The 21460-nt window shown below is 38.5% G+C and overlaps 2 protein-coding genes across 4 annotated transcripts in view; one reads left to right on the forward strand and one right to left on the reverse strand.

The window, feature by feature from the left end:
• The window catches only part of TSPAN14 (tetraspanin 14), a 35477-nt gene extending 24330 nt beyond the window's left edge, over window positions 1-11147 (forward strand). For both annotated transcript variants that reach the window (XM_023929303.2, XM_023929302.2), the window contains exons 4-9: window positions 2167-2313; window positions 3106-3276; window positions 3826-3951; window positions 5137-5181; window positions 5712-5831; window positions 7528-11147. In XM_023929303.2, the coding sequence (XP_023785071.1) occupies window positions 2167-2313; window positions 3106-3276; window positions 3826-3951; window positions 5137-5181; window positions 5712-5831; window positions 7528-7599 (681 nt within the window). In that variant the 3' untranslated portion in view covers window positions 7600-11147. The remainder of the gene's footprint in view (window positions 1-2166; window positions 2314-3105; window positions 3277-3825; window positions 3952-5136; window positions 5182-5711; window positions 5832-7527) is intronic.
• Window positions 11148-11351: 204 nt separating this feature from the next.
• Window positions 11352-21460, reverse strand: part of LOC111931008 (rap1 GTPase-GDP dissociation stimulator 1-like) — a 31081-nt gene continuing 20972 nt past the window's right edge. Inside the window, exons 8-13 of one of the 2 annotated variants that reach the window (XM_023929306.2) lie at window positions 21250-21384; window positions 19563-19688; window positions 16441-16580; window positions 15413-15539; window positions 14248-14376; window positions 11352-13029 (exon numbers count right to left, since the gene is read on the reverse strand). In XM_023929306.2, coding sequence (XP_023785074.2) covers window positions 12896-13029; window positions 14248-14376; window positions 15413-15539; window positions 16441-16580; window positions 19563-19688; window positions 21250-21384 — 791 coding nt within the window. In that variant the 3' untranslated portion in view covers window positions 11352-12895. The remainder of the gene's footprint in view (window positions 13030-14247; window positions 14377-15412; window positions 15540-16440; window positions 16581-19562; window positions 19689-21249; window positions 21385-21460) is intronic. The other variant, XM_086899824.1, reaches the window with a different exon arrangement.

Raw genomic sequence — 21460 nt, forward strand, 5'->3', positions numbered from 1 at the left:
GATTTTTGACTTAACATATTTTCTTAGGCAAAATCCCTATAACCTTCTTTTTAAGAGCATGTAAACATTAAGCATGAACATGAAGAAAGTGTTGTGAACCAGTGACATCGGAGGGTAGCCCAGTTCCTGCCAACTTCTATTTGTAACATGCTTTGATCAGAGGAAATTGTCTTCCAAAAAATGTTGCTTGAGTAAGCAAGATTGTCTGAAAACAAAAAGCTTGAGTTTGGGTGTGGGAAGGAGGTGGCTGGCAATAGTTATGCATGTTTCAGCATCCTGGTCACACAGTTTGTTTCACAGCATGTTGCTTCTACAAGGATGCTGCATTAGCCCATCTGATCTTGACATGTTTCTTGATTGTGGAGTCTGAGCCAAGGTTTGGTTAAGTGGGACTCTCATAATTAGCCAGGTAGACCAAGTTTGTTAGTTAGCTGTGAAATGTAACAGTTTTTAAAAATGAAATTGTGTGACTGGTAAACACATTATCAACAAACTAGGACCATTTTCTAATAGCCTGTTTCAGCTGTTAGTCACCAGCTGTTGCAAGGCAATTCTGAATTCTACAACTCAATTATTTTTTTTTCTTTTCATCCCATCAGCAAGTTTTAATAAAAACAACTCTGTCTTGCTGTTACCAAATTAACAGCTCTGACAGAATCTGTTATGGAACATGCTATGAAAGAGGATGGAGCCCTGTGGATCACTGTAGTACTGTTAATCAATGTCTTCAGCTGATGGAGTTTCTCCAAGGGCACATTTTCTTCTAATGCCGTATTTTGAAGGTTTTATCTTTGTTAAGTAATCAGTTGAATAAAAAACAATAGGGATTTTTCCAGGGTGTTGTCTTAGGATGTATATCCTTTGCACTGAACTCTAGAACACAAACCTGGGTAGAAAGATGGAAATCTGCATTTTATTGAAAGAATTAGGCAGCTTATCTCTAGTCTTTGTTATTTTTCTCTTACGCTAAATGTGGTTAGCTTGAGAATATACTTTATAAAGAAAACAAATAGTGAACATGTGATAATGGGATATTTATTGTGCTGTGCTGATTTTATTTCTTTGTTTCAAAAGTGAAAATATTTCCTTATTAAAATGTAATGAGTGTTGTTGATGATTGTATGATGAACACTCAGATTTCTGCAAGTGTTGGGTGTCCCTACAAATCATTCTCATGAGGAGTTTCTGTTGTTTGTCCCTTCTGCTTCTGTGTGTTCCATCTTGTTCTTGCACATCACATGAGAAACCTGTTATGTGTATTTGATGGAATTTTAATGGTAGCTGGTGTAGTAACTTTTTAAAACCTGATCTAGAAAGTTTAAGGAAGGTTTTCACTGTGCTAGCATTACATTCACACAGATTTAGCAATCTAGGCAGGCTTCATAGTAAAGATTGTCAAGATAAGTGGTTTCTGGATAGTGAACAAAAAAGAAAATATTACTTCTATGTTAGGCAAATTGAAAATACAGAGAATGGATAACTCCTTGTAATGTAAGAATTTTTACCAGGAGTGAAAAGAGGGAGTGTTTAGACTATAATTTTATATTTCTGAAAGAGTTTGGAGGAGCACTACTAAGACTCTTTGACACTAGAAGGGTTGTAACTAAATGAGAGGAAAAATCTTCTTCCCTTGAAAGCCAAAAAAAGATTATTTCCCTCTTTAAAATGTCATCCATAAGGTGCTTTGTCCTTGGAATGTCTTTCCCTTTCTTCCACGTAAACATTAGGATTAGAAAAATTTTCTTAATTTATTTTTTAGGCCATTTTTTAGGATTGCCCTTCTGATTGATGCATTTCAAGTTAATACAAAACATTAATTCTTTTGCCTTGAAACTAAATGAACATTCGGTAATAGAATTGTGCTTTTGGCACCATCTTGTGGAGTTCTCTTTGGCAAATAGACCTAGGAGGATGTAATCTGAGAAACTGACTTATTAAGAGAATTGCTAGCTATAACTTTATTAATTCTTCTTCTGGGGTGAAGAAAGCTGGTACTGTCAATGACCATTTTACAGCAAGACTTTTTTTTTTGTTGGTGTCACTGTTGGTAAGTTCAAGGGTTTGCAACCAGTTCATTCTGAATCATGTGGAAATCATCCAGAAGGAATGCTGAGTGAAATAACATGCTTACGAGTAGTCACATTCTGTTCTGGTTTTTTCTTTCAGGGTGTATTGTCTGATCTGACAAAGGTGACTGGTCTTCACGGTCTGGACCCAGTGGTGCTTGTCTTAGTGGTGGGAATAGTGATGTTTACTTTGGGATTTGCTGGTTGTGTGGGAGCACTGAGAGAAAACATCTGCCTGCTGAAGTTTGTAAGTAACATCATGATATGAGGGAATTAATATATGTGTGAAACTGGCAAATGATGACGAACTGGGCGCAAACCCAGATAATAAATGATAGAATTTGGTTTGTGACAAAGTATATGGTAAGCTTGCTGCTTTGACAAACCTCTGAGTAACAGTACTGAAAGCAGGGGTGGTTCCAGCTTATCTGTTTTCCTCTTTGTGGAACATGTTCTTCCTTGTCTTTTTTAATTTGTTCTGCTCTGCAGTGATGTTATAGTAGGTATATCAGAATCTAAAATTGTGATGTTATGGAACATGCGCGTCAGGAATTACTGAGAGAATATAGTACAGTGGAACAAAATCCCTTAAAAGCTTCAAAGTTTCTTGTATGTGTTTCCAAAACTTTGGGACTTCAGTGACTGCCCTAAAATTTCTGAAATGATTGTTTTTATACTAAGGCTGCTTCTTTGCTTTAGATCTGAAAACAGCCAAGCTGGACAAAAAATTAAAAAGAAAAGTAATCATAAAATTAGAAACAATCCAAGAGGTAATAACAAGACTTCTTTAACCCTGTGTTTTACAGATTCTCATTTATTATTGTTTTCACTGCTGTGTGTGATGCTTTTTACTGTCAAGTTCAGGTGACAAAAACAAAAGGATAACTCTGCGTCCTGGGGGTTTCTTTACCTTGTATTCTCACTGTGCTCAGTGTCTGTACTGATTCAAAATTTGAACCCTATTCTGTCTGTTTTTGGTGATATAGGGGTGCATTCAAAATTAATGCATATTTTCTAATTTAGGACTTTTTTTTTACAGTTCTGTGGAACAATTGTGTTTATATTCCTGTTGGAGCTGGCAGTAGCAGTTATGGCTTTCCTGTTCCAAGACTGGGTGAGGGACAGGGTGAAAGAATTCTTTGAGAATAACATTAAATCCTACCGAGATGACATTGATCTCCAGAACATCATTGATTCACTACAGAGAATTGTAAGTTCATATCCTGTCACTTCTTTGATGCCTTCTAGGAGAATATAGATTTAGAAGCTGTCAGAATGATAAGATTTTGTAGCTAATAGTACTGTGTTACAGATGTGACAGTTTTCTCCCTTCTGTGTTGAAAACAGCAGGAAGGAAAGATATTCTGAGATCTAGGCTTGTTCTAATGTCCTTTGTGGAAGCTCTCTCAGACATGCATATGCCTTTTGACCTTTCTCATTTGCTCCTCTTTCCCTTGCTCCCTAAGAAAAATCTTTCTCTTAAAAAAATTTTACAATGGAACTAATTGTATCTGACAATTACATCTGAAGTGATATTTTTTATGATTTTGCTTGACATGCTGACACCTGTTTCCAGGAGCAGTATTCCAGATGTATTGCTTTGATTTCACAGAGCCCTGTTAGTTTACTCTGCTATTGCATTAATTCTTCACAGCCTTAGGGAGGGCAAAGATTTGTAAGCGAACACTCACTGGTTGGAGGTATTTTAGAGATAATTTATCCACTGAACAAACTTCTAGCATGTATTTATCTGTTGCAGAACCATTGCTGTGGTGCTCAAGGTCCAGAAGACTGGGATTTTAACATATATTTTGACTGCAAGAGTGAAAGCAAAAGTCGTGAGAAGTGCGGAGTTCCTTTTTCCTGTTGTATACCTGATCCTGCTGTAAGTTGTTTCCTGGCTTTGTTCTTGCTCTGAGACTGTAAAGTTATGACAGGAAGTACTTCCTGAATAAGGTGTTGAAGTGCTTTGAGGTGTCCTAAATGACCAGAAATTAGTGTTGTGCAGACAAACTTTTTTTCAGTATCTGTTGTATTCTTTTTAGAGTCTAAACGTGGCAACCTGGTAGCTGAAAATGTATTGTCACCAGGAATTCAAGCTATTTTAGTATGGTTTGGATCTGAAGCACTGGTGGCTGGCATTTTTTTATTCCCTGTGTGGTGTATCCTTGGACTCCTGGCCTTTATTCCTGGCTTGTAAGGAGCTGAGAGCTCTGTCTTAGCAGTGTGTTTGCCCCAGTAGGAATTAATGTTTCACCACCCCTCTGCCAGACAGGCAGGAGTAACTCCATTTGCTGCTTTTTTGTCAGTAATTAGTAAAGTACTCATGTATGAAGTTTAAAACTTCTGAGTCAATCCTTGGTTTTGGCAAGGTTTAGGTGCTTACTGGTTAATTTGCTTTTCTAAACTTTTTGTGAGCCTTACAGAAGATGCCAAAATGTGGAGGTAGGAGCTAACATGTAGTGCTTTATGGTATTACTGGGAATACTTACAGCTCAAAATCCATCTGGGAATCCTTGTGCAGAGAGTGAGCCACTGGTAAGTTATATTTAATACCTGGTAGGCTTCTGATTGTATTGGAAATCAGCCAAGGAAAGCCTTTGTCAGGGACATATTCCATGTTCAGATTCTCCAGTAATTATTTTCTAGTTTAGTTTGGAGCAGTACTGTTTAACTGCACATTTTTCTGGTTTTGTATTTAAGGAGGCAGGAGGATGCTTAAATCTGTTTAATGTGAGATTCTATTATTATTTCAATATAACTTACTATGCATTTTGTAAATGCAAATGTCTTCCTTGTGTGCTGGCAGCACAGTTTTCACATTAAAAAGTTGCATGCCAAGTGATAGAAGCAGCTGAGATTTCTGCTGTAGGGTATCATCTTGCTAGTACACACCTTTGCTTTGTCATTAGTTTTCCTGTATTTTGCTAGGGCATTGCTTGTTTTTTCTAAAAATACTTTTCAAAACAATTGGCTCTGACATTTCTGATACGTTTATGAATATAAAAGAAAAACTTGCTGTGAGCAGAAGTCATTGATTGGTTTATTTAAAATCTCTTTTGCTTTGCAGCAAAAAGTTGTGAATACACAATGTGGCTATGATATCAGAAAGAAGGTAAGGTGCTGTCTGTTGTGTTCTGTGCCTGCATAGACAAAACTGTAAAAGTGATGGGGTTGCTGATAGATTTGTCAGCTCAGAATTCCAGGAACTAACAACTGTGCTACATCATACTGCAGGTAGAGCAAGGTAGACACTGTCCTTTGTTTAAAGTAACCTTCTACTGTGGGAGGGTTGAGAAAATAAGTAGGAACAGGTGAGGGGAAAGGTGTGTTTCAAAAAGGGGTAGGACTTGGATTTCAAGTGTGTGTTTCAGTTATCAGTTGTAGCAGTCTAACTCTATTGCTCTATTATCTGCTAATTTGACCACCTATTATCTGCTAATTCTATAGTGTTTCTAATAACAGGATTTTCAGGAAGATACAAATATCAATCTCTGGCAGTCCCTGATTCAGATGTGTGTTTTGAAGTGTGGTTAAAAATTTTACTGCAGAAGTGACAAAACATAAGCTTAGCTAGATCATATGATTTATCTTATAATAAACTTGTGAAGAAAACTAATTCTTATTCTTCCTTTCTACATTCAGAGCAAAAGTCAATGGGATGATCAGATTTTTGTCAAAGGATGTATTCATGCACTTGAAGCTTGGTTACCCCGAAATATCTACATTGTTGCAGGTGTCTTCATAGCTATCTCACTGCTCCAGGTTAGTTGTCATTTTGATTATTTGAAAAATATTCCATGTTTGCAGATAAAAACCTGCTGAAGGTAAAAGTGGTTATGGACAGAGGTAAAATAAATATTTTGAATGTGGCTTGTCTAGGTATGATAAGAGGATGGCAGGAACACCAAGTATAGTAAAGGGGAGTTAGTGTGAAAATACCTGTTGCAGAAAGCAATGAGAGTCATTCTAAATGTATACTGCAGTAATAATGGTGTGTGATAATTAGTATATATATTGTAATATTAATATAGTCATATAAACTATATAATTATCATCTAGAATATTCCTTGTGTTTCTGTGCCATTGAGGGGGGATCTGCTGTCTGCTCCAGTAGATCTGAGCTCCAGCCTTCTATCCCAAACTGAAATGACTAAGGTAAAACCTTGTCCTTCATGCTGAGGTTGCCTCAGCCAGCTGTTTGTATCATAGCATGCTGCTCAAAAAGGTTGGGAACGTAAGAGCAGGGAAATAGGTGAACAGGTTGCAAATGTGATCTTGGCAGAATCAGATGGAAGATGCTGGCTTCTATTGCCTTATCAGTGCCTGATTCATCAAAGAGAGAGCTGAAATTCTCAATAAATCATATTAGATTGCTGTTTTCAATGTGGATCCTGCTTTCATTGTGGCAGTTCTTTGCACTGTGTTAATTTCTATGGTGTGAAATTCCTTCACTTCAGTGGGAAATAATAAACTTGTAAATCTGCTACAGAAAGTATTTTCAGTGTAATTGACAATAGTTGAGTATTGAGTGCTAGCAAAAGACCTTTATTCAGCCCTGGTAATACTGTCTTCTGTAGCTTAGGGTTTGATACACTTTTATCACCATCTGGTGATGATGCTTCCATGGGTTTGAGAAATGCTGTGCTAAGAACAGCACCTCTTGCTAGGAAGATGGTCAAGACACAAAGTTTAATCTTCTGGCAGTGTGTTGATTGACAATAAGTCGACAATGTTGTTCTTTATTCATGTCCCAAGGCTTTGTGAAACCTCTTTGTTCTTTGTATTTTCCAATTGGGTCTTTCTTGTGCATTAAGCTATTTCACAGTGAGACTGAGATGTGACCTGACTACATTTAAATGAAATCTTTTAGCTTTCCAAAACTTCACCCCAGTTTTATGTTATTTCTAAGAATGTTTCAGGAAATTTGCTGAGTTACAAATTTATCCTCAATTTTTAAAGGAATATTTCCCTGAGAACTTACATGAATATTAAAATTTGAAATGTCTCTGAATAATCTGGGACTGACAAACTGTTGTCTGTGACAAGAATTTCACTTTAGTACAGATAATTGTACATTCTGTCTGTGTTTAAAAAATTGATCTGAAAACTGGATGGGCTGTTATTCAAAGTTGTGCAATGAATGCAAGTGTCTGCTTTGTAGCAATAGGTAAGCATGGGTGTTTATGACACTCAAACTTGGGTAAGTGGATTTCTTCTAGCTCTAAGGCATCTGGAAGCTTATTATTTTGAATGCTGTGGAAGTTTTACATGAAAGCATCTTTCTCATGAGTTTTATTACCTGCAGGATTCTGTTGCCTTTATTACTTTTTAGTAATAGCTATGCTTTGATGGATGATCCTGGCTATGAAATGATATCTGAGCCTGCCACCAAGCATCTTGCAGACTGGTGCATTACAAGTGTTTTATCTCACAAATGGTATGTTTTTTATCTTTTTAGATTTTTGGGATTTTCCTTGCCAGGACATTGATTTCTGATATTGAAGCTGTAAAGGCAAGTAATGCCTTCTGAATATGAAAGCAGATGCATGTTGCAAGACAATGTATGTTAAGATTATTGATTGGACACCAAGGTGGAAGAAATCCACGGGCCATGAAATACTTCTGTTGTTAAAAGCCTTATATGGGTATTTTTTTCCCTGCTCATGCTTTTTGTTAGAAGCTGTTACAAAAAAAAAAAAATCGCCAAACACATATACTATCTACCTTTTTTCTAACAAGACAACTTGGTGCACCAGCGTTGATCTCTGAGGAAGAAATGGAATTTCCCAAGACATCGGCAGAACAGATTTTAAAGACTGTAGCAGGGAGACATGAAACTGCTGTAAACACTTTCCTTGAAGGAATGCTATGAAAATTGTTCTGTCTTCACTCCTCTCTTCTGTCTTAAAATGTAATCTTTTCAAATGTTGCATGCTGATTTCTTTAGAACCTTGCAATCGTATTAATCTCTACAGTAATTTTTGGATACATATCCAGCAACCATAATTGGAAATTGGGGGGGGGAGGAATAAATCACAAACTCTCTAGATCTTGAATTGATTTTAGGCTGTGCAAACCCCATGCTGTTTTGAAAAATGCAAGCTGGTTCCCAGAATGGGATAAATCTGAGTATCTGTAGCATTAAGTCTTACAAATCTCCATTTCAGGCAAGAGGGTGTAAAGCCCTGATGCTTCCTGTCTGAGAAAAATGTAAATATTCTTTTTTTATAGAAGAAAAACCTCTTTAAAAATGCTTATCCTTTCAATGATCAGTAATACCTTTACAAAGTGCTGTCTGCATACACTTCAGAATGCAGCTTGTTTTCAGTAGGTAGCAAGCATGCTGGGCTAGCTGTTGATGGCTTTTGTTATTCCTCTAGTTTCTCTCAACTGCTATGTTGATTTTCACAAGTCTGAACTGCCACTACCAGGACTGATGAAAGACTTACAAATTCAGTGTTAATCCTTATTGGAAAATGTTTTTAAATAAGGAAGCACAGATTTAGCAAAAGATTCAAGTTGTTGAACTTTAAAATCTTGTATAAAGCAATTGAGCCATCAGTTCTGCCTGGTTCATGGTTCAAATGTGAATCAAAATACAGTGAACCTGAATGATTTCTTCAGTCATTTTCTACATGAAACTGAACTAGTCCTTCTTATGGCAGGGTTTTTATTTTAATAAAGAGAAAAGTAAATTCTTCTTTCAGTCCTCCCTTTGCGGGGGGAGGGTTAGTAGATGGATCTGTAGTTCAGTAGGAGTTCCAGTCTCTTCTGTAAGACTTTGGTGTTGTATCCTTAGCTGTAAGGTAAAAGTATACGGCTGAAAAGTTCTTGGAAGTAGATGTAGCTGTCAGTTTTACTGTGGGCCATAATTAACTGCTTCCAGTGACACCAGGTTTTTCAGGGAGAGCAGGTTCATTTACAGTGCCTAACAGTGTAAATTTTAGTATCTATTTTTATAATGATATTTTACTATCTGTAGTGTGCCTGAAGGATTTAATACTTGTATTTCTAAAGTATATGGCTTTTCTTGGAAGCCAAACTTTTAAATATATTATGTCCTTTTTTTCTGTTATGCATGTATTAACAAACATTTCACTGGCAAAAGTTTATCAACAGTTAGAATCCTTGTGTCTGGTTGATTGTCCAGACATCCTTCTAGCTTGTGATCTGTGAAGCACTTCAGACAGTGCTCAACTAGTTCAGCCTTCATATAGTTCTTTTTCTGGCCAGTGATTGAGACACAACAGGAAAAGGAAGCTTGTCTAAGGATGGCTGATTTCCTTACAGTAGCAGAGAATAGTCTGCTATAAACTCATCTGCAAACCTGAAAGTAAAATGGCTAGAAGTACACCGTGGCTTTTTCAGATTTGGTGTACAAAGAAAGCAACAGCAGTAGATCACTGAGGGGAGAGCAAGAGGCATTTCTTCTGTAAAGCTGTGAATTTGAGGTCTGTATTACTAATTTGTTGAATCTGATCCACAAGGAGCAGCCAGAGATGTGTGATTGTACTACAGCTTGGCAAGCAGCAGAGCAGTGGCCAGCAAACTTTGCTTGAAATTGAGGTGCTTGAAACTTTGCAACACCTTGTCAACCACCTTACTTGGTTAAGGTTATCTGTGATAATCTGATATATGTAAAATTGGAGAAGGATGCTTCCTATTTGGAACTCCTTAGTCATAAAACATTGCATTGAAAATGCCAGGTAGGGACTACGTTTCCCTTTGTCAGTTTTTGACACAGCCAGCTCCTAATGCTGGGAAGGAATTCCAGCAGTTTGGTGAAAATCATTCTGGTGTCAAAGATGGCTGTGGAGTTCATGTACTGAAATTAGCTGCTTTCAAGAGCCAGCATTACAGATTAGAATTCCATGGTCTGTGAATCTTGCCAGGTTACCTGAAGACAAATTAATACTTGTGGGTTTGTTTTTTTTAAGTGCTGTTGTTTGTATGCAAGCCAGAATTTAACTGAAGTATTGTATTTCTACAGTTTGTTCTTAATGGCTTTGGCCATATCACCACCAGCCTTTGTACGAGTGTTTCAGTTATTTGGAACTGAATTTGAGAGAAGCTCAACCTATTTGAGGATCTTTAAATTCATGAAGTGATTTTTCATTTTTGCCACTGTGGATCAAACTTCTCTCTGCTTATTCAGTATCATTTTTAAAATTTGGGGGCTCTAGGTTGTTTTGCCCCTGTTCTGAAGTACATGCATACACGGTTAGTGTAATTTCTGACTTGTAATGGGAATACTTTCTACTTAGTTTTATTTAGCACCTTCTCTGTGGACCTGCAGTGGCTTCATGGCTAAAGATTTAGGTTATGGTCTAAAAAAAGTCTTATCAGCAACAGCAGCTGGGTGTGAGCCTGCCTCTAAAGCCTCAAAGGAAAAGTAATTCAGTGATCTCACAGAGAGGTTTGATACACTGTTGATGTTGAGATTTCAGAGGTTGCATCTGCAACAGCTTCACAAACACTACAGTGGAACCAAGGTTTTTCATGAAGATGTCAAATGAGGTCAGACTTGAAGAACTGGACTGAGAGAAGCAAACTTCAGTGTGGTCGCTTTTATTCCTCAGAAATGAGCACAGTTTATTTCCGTTAAGCAATGTATGTATTTGTCAGTCTGACAGTTCAACTGCCTCTGTTTTTATTAATAAAACTGCATTTGGACACTGTTTCCCTGTACATGAGGAGGAGGATGAATATAAGCACTGAAAAAAGTGCAGTGACCAAAGGACCTCGGGTTGCCCTGTTGTACCTGAATGTTTCTTCCTAAGAGGTCTTTAGCTTTGGTGACCTCATTCAGTGCCATGTGGACAGACTCGTGCTTCCAGTCCATGGAGCTCAATGTGGCCATTGATTTATGTGTAGAATTGCCTTGGGTTTTGTCTCCCCCTTTCCATCCTTCCTTCTTTCTTTCCCATACTTCCTGTGCATTGTCATGCAGCTTGAACATTGTTCAGCCACTGGAAGGGGAGCTCCTGTCTCCTATTCTGAGATGGTCTTTCTGAGTGACTTTCAATATATTTTTTTCTCAAGCCTTAAATTTGATTAAATAAAATTTAATGTTTTCTACTCCTGGAGTTTGATTCCTGATATTTGTTGCTTCCAGTCATTAATATTTCGCGCTCGAAGGTTTAGACTGGCTACTGAGACTGCAGTTTGTGGACAACTCAGAAATGATGAAGGTCCAGGGGTGCTTGTTTTTGTATTTTGCTGAAACTAATTCTTGATAATTTTTCTTTACAGTTTGGGCTGTTGAATAATAGATAAGACTGATGCTTTTCTTTGTATTGTTAATGGTAAGCCATGAACAAGTGAAGAGCTGCAGAATGGTGTAGAGTAACTATTAAAACTCTGGACCCCAAAAAAAAGTTAAAAGTGCTGTTTTTCTTTTCTCCTATTATGTGGTAAAACTTGTTTGTGTGTTACTCAACAAGTGACAGTTCTCTGGGGTGGTTTTATGAAGTTTCTTTCTCAAGCCTACTCCTAAGAATGATATTTGATGATGAGAGTGGTAGGCTAAGTAGTGTTACTGGGTTTTGCAAGTGGGAAAGCTTTTGCAGGAACAAAGTTGTCATGTTTGTTTGCAGACATAAGCCAGTTGTTCTCAAATTGAGAACATGAGGCCTTGTTGACTTCTAAATACAGACTTCTTTATAATGGGTTTCTGAAGATCGGTGCTTGTTTATTTTTTTCTCAATAGCTTTTGTGCTGGCTAAAAAAAAAAAGTAATTGCTCCCAAGCATTTCAGTCTCTACCACTTCATGTTTTTGAATTTGATCTCCTAGGCCTGGAAAACATGACTGCAACATACCTTCAACTGCTTCAAAAAGTTCCCATAGGACCAAGTTGTGGAATAGAATCTATTACCTTCCCATCAAGTGACCTTTTTAAATACAAAAGGATTCCACAGGAATGTTCAGGGACGTTTGTTTTACTATATTATTTTTCCATTATCTAAAGTTAAACCCAGGTTCTCTCATGGGTGATAATGGAATGCTGGCTGCCTCTACATCCTTACCCCTGCTCACTTGTAATTTCTGACTTGTGTCAGAAATTTTCTGACAAGGTTTATTTCTGTGTCTCGTCCAAGCACTGTGTGTTCACTGTCTGTGGTTTCTTGTAAACTTTGCTTCTGCAGTGTCTCATTCCAGTAGGTGCAACTCTGAAATCAGGACAAGACTGTAGCCTCACATATTTGGGAATATAACTTGTGACAGGAGCAGGTACAGCTTCAGAGACAAGTTCTAAAATTGGAGATTGAAGGGGGAGTTATCTTCAAGATAGTTTTGGTTTTAACATGTTCACCTAACAGTTGGGTGCACAGTGTGATCCAGTGTGCAGATGTTGAGTTGGTGCCAGTTAGCCCTTTGAATTGTTTAAGCTACAGCTTTAATCTAGCTCATGTTTCAGGTTGTGTGATAAAAGCTTAAGACTTTTGTATAATTATTTAGAAGTCCCATTGATACAAGAAAAATTGCAAGTGTGTATCCTAATCTCACAAAACGGAGCAGCTGAAAAATGTGTAATGAGTGGTAATTGCCTGATGTTTCTCCCGTGATGTTTCTTAACACCATTTGCTTGACGGGCCTTTTTCCTGCTGCTGTGTGTTAGTGGTTCAGTGAAGAGCAGCAGTGGTGCAAGTATCAGGCCAAGGAGATGTGCTAATGAGGGGTTTTTTATACACAGCTTTCCAAGCAGGAGCTGCATCTGGGCTTCAGCAGTGTTGGTTGTGCAGCAGCATGACAAATGCAAGGGTTGCAGAGCTGGTGGTGTCTGCCTCAGCAGCAGTGCTGGTTTGGCACATGGGAGAAGGGAGCTTAGTGGGGTGTCTCTCCTCTCAAAACCTGTAATGTTGTGATGGCTTCCTGGACCACACTGGCATTGCTGTGACTGCAGAGGCGCTCAAGAGTGTCCTTGATATTGTCCTCTTCTATCTCTTGTCTCAGATCACCTGAATGGGAGATGAAATGATGGCTTTTAGTTACCTGTCATGGCATAGTGGCTTGCAACAATTGTAAGATAAAAGTTTGGAGTACTTGCTGTTCATAATTAGGCGCTTCAATTAAAATATTTTTTTCAATAGATACCCTTTCAGCCATTGGAAGTATTAAGGACAGATTAAGGCTTTTTCCTTCTGCTTGACAGAAATAAAGCAAATTTTGAAATTCTAACATGGGACAGTTTCTAGCACTTTTTTGCCTGTATGCTTTTTGCTACTGTTCCATATTAGTAAGAGTCAACTCTTAGCCTTACTGTTGTTAGTCTGTAAAATGCTAAGTATATACATCTCTGGAAAAAATCTTACAGATTGTATCTGTTATGTCAGTACTTCATAGCAGCACTGAAAGCTGCAAGTTCTTTATCCCTATTCCAATATCCCTATTCCTTTAGCCACACATATGTGGCTACAGGGATAAAACAGAGTATACTGCAAAACCCAGCTTGTCTGTCAATACAAGGTGGTTCCATGATTTGAAAGGCAGCTCACCTTGTGATCCATCCTTGCCTAAGTACAATTGTTCTTTTCAATTTATGTAACTTTTGTGTTAAGATGTGAGAAACTGCCAAGAAATCTTTGGACTCCTGGTTTCAAGGTGCTCATTTTCATTTTGTGCTACACATCTAGGATAGTGCCATCCTGCTTGAAGCATTTGAAGTCTTCCATGACCATGGAGTGAAACTGAAATCGTGCCCTTCACATGCTGTACTGACAGTCACTGTGTGAAGGCAGCATTGCTAAAATGACTGCTTTATCTCAGCTGCGAGTTTGCTCACAGCACAGGCAGAACAAATGTATACCTGCCTATGAGCATGGTACAGACTGTTTCTTTGGACACAAAAATGCTCTGGGACTGCCAGGCATTTGTGCATGGTGAAGTTGGACAAAGATGTCTTTACTCCAAGACTCCAATTTTGCTATTTTGGGACTTGGTTATGCCACTGACTCACTGGAATAAGGCCTTCTTCTCTTTTTTATTTAACTGATGGTTTAATCAGCTTTTCATAGAGAAGGAAACAACTGATTTTTGGTGATCAATACAGAATGAACCTCTAATATCCTTTACTCATTCACTAGAACATTGCAAGCAGCATATTTTGGTAACAGAAACCACTTGTCTTCATCACAAATACTCATCCTTCCATCACAGACAACTTAAAATGAAGTTACCTGAATTAAGAAGCCTGCACAAAAGGCCCATTGAATTGTATTTCACCTCAGGACTTGTGTTATCATCTCGCAGAAGTTTGTGTAAGCTTTGAACTAGCTGTGATTCTTTAAAAGATTCTTCAAGGGTTTCTGGAAAACAAGCAAACAAATAGTAACCCTGAGCTGTTACCTGAAAAGAAATGATAAGGTGAATATGCTTTCTTTTTAAAAAGAAATTCTGGACTGGCTTCATTTCAAGTTGGCTATTCAGGGATGTCTTGGGCATCTGTCTTCTGCACTGAAGAATTTCTGTGCTCTTTTCTCTACAGAATTTCTTTACTGGATTTATTCATGAAGACAGGACCAATCTGCTATTGACTGTATATAGTTAACCTTATAGTAAATTAAAACCTGCAATGTTCAGTGCTAGAAATGTTGATTCTCATTAGCTGCCCAAATGAGTTTGAGAGTTTTAATGGTAGACAAGCAGTAAAATGGGCTTTTCAGTCCTACTTGTTGGTATAGGACATTACAGATTTCAAGTTAATTTTTCTTTTCAATTTACTTTTTGGTGTACCACCCTGTAGATTTGTGGTGTCTCTTTATTATAATAAACTGAGAGCCATTTTCAAGTTATACAGGAAAAATCTGAAAAAAATTTGTACCTAACTGAAAATTAGTTCAGGAAAAGTAGTCTGAATCTTTACAGTTTTCTCGCTTCATTTGCAGCTTCTACAATGCCTTTTTATTTATGCTTCTGCTTTATTCTTTTCTCATGTCTGTCTGAGGATTATTTCTGCTACTTTTAGTCTTCAATGACCATTTGAGTATATAATTTGTCCTTCATTTAACCTTTATTATCTTTTTTTTATCTCCATCACCTTCACTTTCCCTCTTTTTTTTGGTATAGATTTCTAGCATCATAGTATGCTGCTCAAATAGTGCCTGTCCACAGAGCATGATAATTTGACTATATCCTAAATTAAAAAAAAATAAAACTTCAGGCCATTCCCAAAGCTTATTGATTTTATGATTTGAATGGTGACAACCTTTATTTCATGCTGGAGAGTTAAATCTAGACAAGAAACATGCTTTTTTTGTACACATTACCTAGAATTAACAGCATGACAATGTTTCTTAATCACTGAGGATCTTGCACAAATAAGTTCTTTTAGAAGGCAAATACCTAAATCGATGGCAGATGCTATTGCCAGGGCATTCAGAGCCTCATTCTGCATGGCAGCATGTTCACTTGTTGCCATGGAAATGAGATGCTTCACTCCTTGTGCTGCCTGGATGGCTTTGACCACTTCCTGTGAAAGCAAAGGTAGAACAGATGGAAATCTGATGTATGAATACAGCAGAATGAAGGGAGAAATGAGATTGCACTCTTCAGCTTCTGAATAGAGAGAAATTGTTTGTCTGGTGCAGTGCAAACTGCCAGTATTCAAAGACTAGAGATAACATTGCTTTCGGCACAGATCATAATTGTCTGCTTAGGGCTGGTCTAATATAGGTGGAATATCAATACTTAGAATTTATAGATGCATATCTGTAAGATAAATACATGTTTTGTGTTGCATCATTTGTCCTTATTCCACTCCTTCATTTCAGGCCATCAAACTAGCAAGGATTAGTTTTGCTTTTATCAAAGCCTGTGCATAGAGTACCTACTTTTTTAGTCACTACTTCATAGTAGAGCATGACTGGGATGCCTATGTGTAATAGCACAATTTAGAAAAACCAGAAACCTGTTAAAAAATGCCAGCACATAAAGATCATGCCAGATTCATCCATCATGGATAAGTGGGCTCTTTGGAGCTTCCAGAGGACTGACAATTAGGACAGCTCTGCGTTATTTTTACCATTTTAATTTGACATTTGAAACATAATTACCATTTTAATTTGAAACATACCATTTTAATTTAATTTGAAACATCCTTGTGGCCCTAGAAAAGCTTTACCTGCTTACCATTTGTCAAGCCTTACTCAAGCAGGGTCAGTGTTGACAAGTGACAGTAAGAGACCATGGTGCTCGTTTCTGTGAGGCGTCTGTGCTTATGGAGTGCACAGGTTTCCCTCTTTCTGGTATTGAGGCAGAGCACAGGGGTTTTCATTGCAAAGCTGGACTTGCTGTTTAATCCCTAGCTCTGTCTACAGGCTTTAGAAACGTTTGAGAAGGGTGAGGTGGAAATCAATCAGCGGTTCTGGTACCTGGGATCTGTTGTGGTGCAGGATGGATGCCAGCAGCCGGTTTGCCTCTCCGCAGATGCCGCTGTGGTCGCTCACGCTGCACCACTGCACCAGCCTGTTGAGCAGCAGGGGGTCTTGGCCCAGGATTTCAGCTGCATCAGCTGAAGAGAAGCATCACCAAAAGGCATTCAAAATCAGACCCCTCAGTCTGTCACAGGAATGTGAGTGTAGAGGTAACTGGGGCTGTGGTCCTGTGCTCTGCTCAGCAACCTTCAAGAACTCTAATTGAAGCATTTAGCTTTTAAAAGATCTTGGAAATATTTACCAAAGGAATCAGTCAGGGGAAGGACAAAATGTGCTGCTCCAGTAGACCTATCCCTTTAAAGGGGCTGCTGAAGTAGGGCTTAAAATAAGCGACTTTCTGTCTTTGAAAACAAATATTCTGTTTCAATACTTCAGGAGGCCTGTCCCTTTCCCACTTGGCTTTTGGTGCTTGGCCTTTGAGCCCTGCAGAAATGTGCCCATGGGCTCTTGGGAGCCTGTTTGTGCTCTTTTGGTGAGAATTCATTACTGTTGGTAGTGTGGAAAGCCAAGCCTTAGTACAGAATGGCAGCGTGTCAGTAATTGGATGACCTGAGTCTTAGGAATGTGTGTTGAACTATGAATAAGGCATTATCAGAAATTCCCCTTAGTGTGGAAGAGCCTTTTAATTTGCATTCCTCTGTGTTTCGGGAACCCTGTCTCAAGACTTGCTAGAAATATTGGTGTCTGTGGTTGACATTTAAAAAAGACCTCACTAGGTAACTTTTCCTAGCAAGTGGAACTCTAATTATGTTAACATCTCTAACAGAAGGATAGGTTTGATAGAGGCATCACCCTGCTCCTGTTCCTTTACCTGTCCCTTACTCTGTGCGTTGCATTTCTTTTGAGATATGCTGGAAGAATCAGATGGGGCATGCACCAGAAGGTCATTGTCAATAAACCACATGATTGCTCTGGGTATTTTCCAGAAGATGTAAGTCTTGTTTTGGGGGAGGGAGATGGGGAACTACACACACTTGTTTTTTAATTTGTCCAGCATGCTAAGGAACAATCCACAGGTCAGAAGTCCACAGGGAATCTGGAAGCTTATAGCCTAGCTGATAAACTTTGTTTTGGGGTAAGAGTTACTGGGCATTGCACAGCTACCTGTATGTTATCTCCTGCAACACCTGTCAGGAGTTCCTAGTTAGTCTGCAGAGAGTAATCCAGTTTAGCACAGAAAGCTGAAATAAGAGGCTGGAGGGTGGAACCAGTTTAAGAGATTTGTTGTCAAGGCAGGTTCTTTACTCAGTTTGACATCTCTTGGAGCTAAAATTCAGTTAGTTATTCTTAGCACAAAGACCTTTTAACTTACAGTTTATTCAAATTTGTCATTTTACAAGACTGAACTTTCAGTTGTGCTGGAAGTCCTTTGGCTACTGAAGTGCACAAGTTATTCTGCTCCTCTGGAGCCAAATGGTGGAAGAACCAGGAGTTACCTTCTCTTTAGAGTTAGGAAGCTGACAGGTCTGCCTGCAGTTTTCTCTGGTTAGTAAGAAACCTGCCTCTTCTGCTCTGCAAGCCTCAGCATGCCTGCTGATAGTCAGAGTAATGAATTTATACTAGATAAGGCAATTAACTAATTTTGTGTGGACTTCTTAGGAGATGTGTGTTCATAAGAGTTTCAGGCTGAGTTAATTGAGGGCGATGTTAGCTCCTGGGTAAACAGAATAGAAGGTAATTAAAAGTGGGAGAATTGTGTGTTCATAGTTGGGAATGGATAAACATTGAGTCTCCTACATATTTTATTCTACTTTACATTTTGATAATTATGTTGTTTCATAAGAATTCAGAAATTGTACCTTGTGCCAAATTTTAACTTGGTATTAGGGCTGGTAAATAAAATTAAAAAAAGATAACTTGGTGTTTGATAGTTTAGATCTATGTTACTGTGATGTCTCAATTTTACATGTGAAATGCCCTGTCACAATTGAGATATAACTTTGGAGAAATTACCTTGCAGTGACTTCTTCAAAGCCTCAGAACAAGAAGATGCTAGGTTTCTATGTATCTTGCAATGTTCATTTCCTACCATGGTGAAATGTAAGTGAAAGGAGCTTCTCACTGGACTGGAAATAGTACAAATTAATATAAGGACTAGATCTAAGTTTTCTATCATGCATGTTAATTTGATAAAAGATGCAAATAGTTCTCGTATTAAGTTATGTCTGTGGTATGTCATGGAGTGCAGCATGGAATGTAGCAGAGTGATGTTTATCCTCCTCTATGTAACTAATGAAGTGATGTCTGTAATTGTCCTATGTCAGTTATCACTTCCCATCACAAAATGGTCATAACTGTTCTGGTTTTAACTTCTGTTATTCCTGTATGTCAAGGAATCACTATTGATTAGTGCTCTAGAGTAGCTCCTCTGGCAATGTGAAAGTACCAAACCGCACGACACTTGTTTTTGTGTACAGTCTGGTAAGAGCTAAGCCTAAGGATAAAGTAAGATACTGAAGTATATCTTAATGTAATTCCAACATTGTGCATGTTTCTCAAAATGCAATGATGACAGAAAGATTATTGTTGCTTTTGCATATCCCCCCTCTGTTAAACTGAATGAAGTGCAAGTAGATAATCCGATACATTAACATGCAAAGTAAATTCAGCGTTTGAGCCACATGAGCAAGATAAAACTTCAACATGTATAGAAAGACTGGTAGAAATTAATTTCTCTTGCCTTGCTCCACCCCAGCTCCCTTTATTCCTTTTATGTTCTCTAGTTCTTTATTGATTTGCTGTCCTGTGATTTGACACTAAAACCTGGCTCTTTTTCACCACACTCATGCCTTGCTGCTGTATCTCTGGTGAAAAATATCTTTTTAGGCTTTTGCCCATTCTCACCGACTGCTGTGGATTTGTTCCATGTGGTTTGTTGCTCAGCTACCTCTGAGGCTGGCTGGGGCAGGCTGGAAAGCGTGCAGCCTCTGGCAATCATCTCTGCTGGAAGCTCTCCAGACTGAGTGGAATTGGGTTAGCAGGACACTCAGCCCAAGATGTTGTTTTGCAGGGTGAGGGAGGAGGGGAGTTCACAGCCGATCTCAGTGAGCATTGCCTACCTTGACCATCTGCTAACATCCGTAATGTTCCGAGGAGTTTAAACTGCACAGGGGGACTCTCTGACCTCAGGAGCGCCTCGATCCGCTCTGCAACGCCTTCCTCCAGCATCTGAACCTTGCTGACCACTAGAAAATGGAAAAGAGATGTTGACACGAGGCTCAGTAAGGGCACAAACATCTGAAAATGTAGATAGGACTGTTGTGAGTTGTGTGCTGTGTTAGGCTTCTAGTGAAAAGCCCAACTTGTTACAGAGCTCAGAAATTAAATCACGTTTAGATTGTTTAGACTTCTCTTTTGGGCTAAAGCTTTCACAGGAACTGCTCTTGGGTGGTTTTGGTTAATTTTGATCTTAGCCATCCCCAGAACAAAGTACATAAAACACAGCATTGTTGTTTCTCTTCCTTTTTCTAGTTGTAATAGATTATCCATCCACTTGCACAGTCACATGTTCTGTGCTAGCTCATCTTAACTGGGGAGCAGAAGTGATTTACTCAGCCATATTTCTTGAAAATTGATTTTTTTATTTGAGCTCACTGATCCCCTGTTATTCTTGCCTTTGTTTCTGTGCTTTCCTGTCCTCATTTCTGTGTCTTTGCTCCAGTGGTTGGGGCAGTAAATCCCTTGTAACAATCAGAAGCTTGTCTGGAAGGACTCTTAATACTGCTTAACTGTGCTACCAAAAGCTGCTTCCTCCAGAGCAATATTTTCCTATCTTCTGCATATTTTTTGGGGGGAGTGCTGAGGAAGATGGAACAGTGAAATGAGGGAGATAACTGATAAATCCCTTCATCCTTTTATTGGGCAAATTGAGAAGCACACCCTATTAAGTAACTTGCTCTCAATGTCCTTGTTTTTCAGTGGCACAGACTGACTCCTTTTACTAGATCATAATGACTTTTTCAATTTTTTATAAGCATTTGTTCTCTTTCAAGATCAATACTTGAATTGAAGAGTTCCTCTGTGTCTGTTTCCAAGTGTTGACCCATATTTAATTCATGTTTATGGATTTCTACTCAGAGTCTTGTATTTTTCTTTTTCAGGTAGCATATTATATAGTTGAAAGTGATACAATTTGTGTTTCTAGAAGTGTTGTATTTCTGCTAGAGAATATTTAACATACTACAGAAAAAGTACTGATATTTTTATGAATTCATAAGGAAAAGTACATTGTAGGAACAGCATTTTAAATGTACACACTCTTGGAAACATCTAAAATGGTATGTAATAGACTTGAACAGAACACATAATCAAAATGCTCTATATTGATATTTTATAATTGAGTTGAGCCTTTTAAAGTGCAGCTTCAAAAAACATTAAGGTGGTGATATTCATATGAATAAATATGCTTTATACAAGAGAAAGTTTGACATCCCTACCAGGTGTCTGTACCCCATACTCTGTGTTTTAAATTATGAACCCTGTTCTGATTTTTTGGTCTTGAGCTGCTGTGTGCTATTAATACAAAACTATTTCAGCAGCTGGTAATGAGATTACACTTGATGATATTTGAACTCTTTATGTAGATGAGGAAGTCCTGATGAATTATTCAAATATATATATTCCTGCAGGGGAGGGGGGAAAGGTCGATTGCCCCTCAGAACAACCCAGGGGGCTGGTGTTGGTGACTTGGGCAGAGCTGCAGGGATGAGCCATGTGTACAGAGTGGCAGGTGTGTTCAGACTGTGCCTGGAACAGCGAGGCTCTGCAGCGCGCTGAGCGCAGCCTGTTGAACAGAGGTGTCCCCGCTCCGCACGTGCTTCTCCAGGACATCCAGGAGCTGGTGAATGACTCCCAGCTGGAACATCCGCAGGCAGTTGCCGTCTGAAGAGAGAGGCAGAACCAACAGAGAGGTAAGGAACACAGTGATAGAAACAAGTGATGTAAATTCAGAATTCAG

This window comes from Cyanistes caeruleus, chromosome 8 (assembly GCF_971803275.1).
Source record: "Cyanistes caeruleus chromosome 8, bCyaCae1.hap1.1, whole genome shotgun sequence".
NCBI classification, from domain to species: domain Eukaryota; kingdom Metazoa; phylum Chordata; class Aves; order Passeriformes; family Paridae; genus Cyanistes; species Cyanistes caeruleus.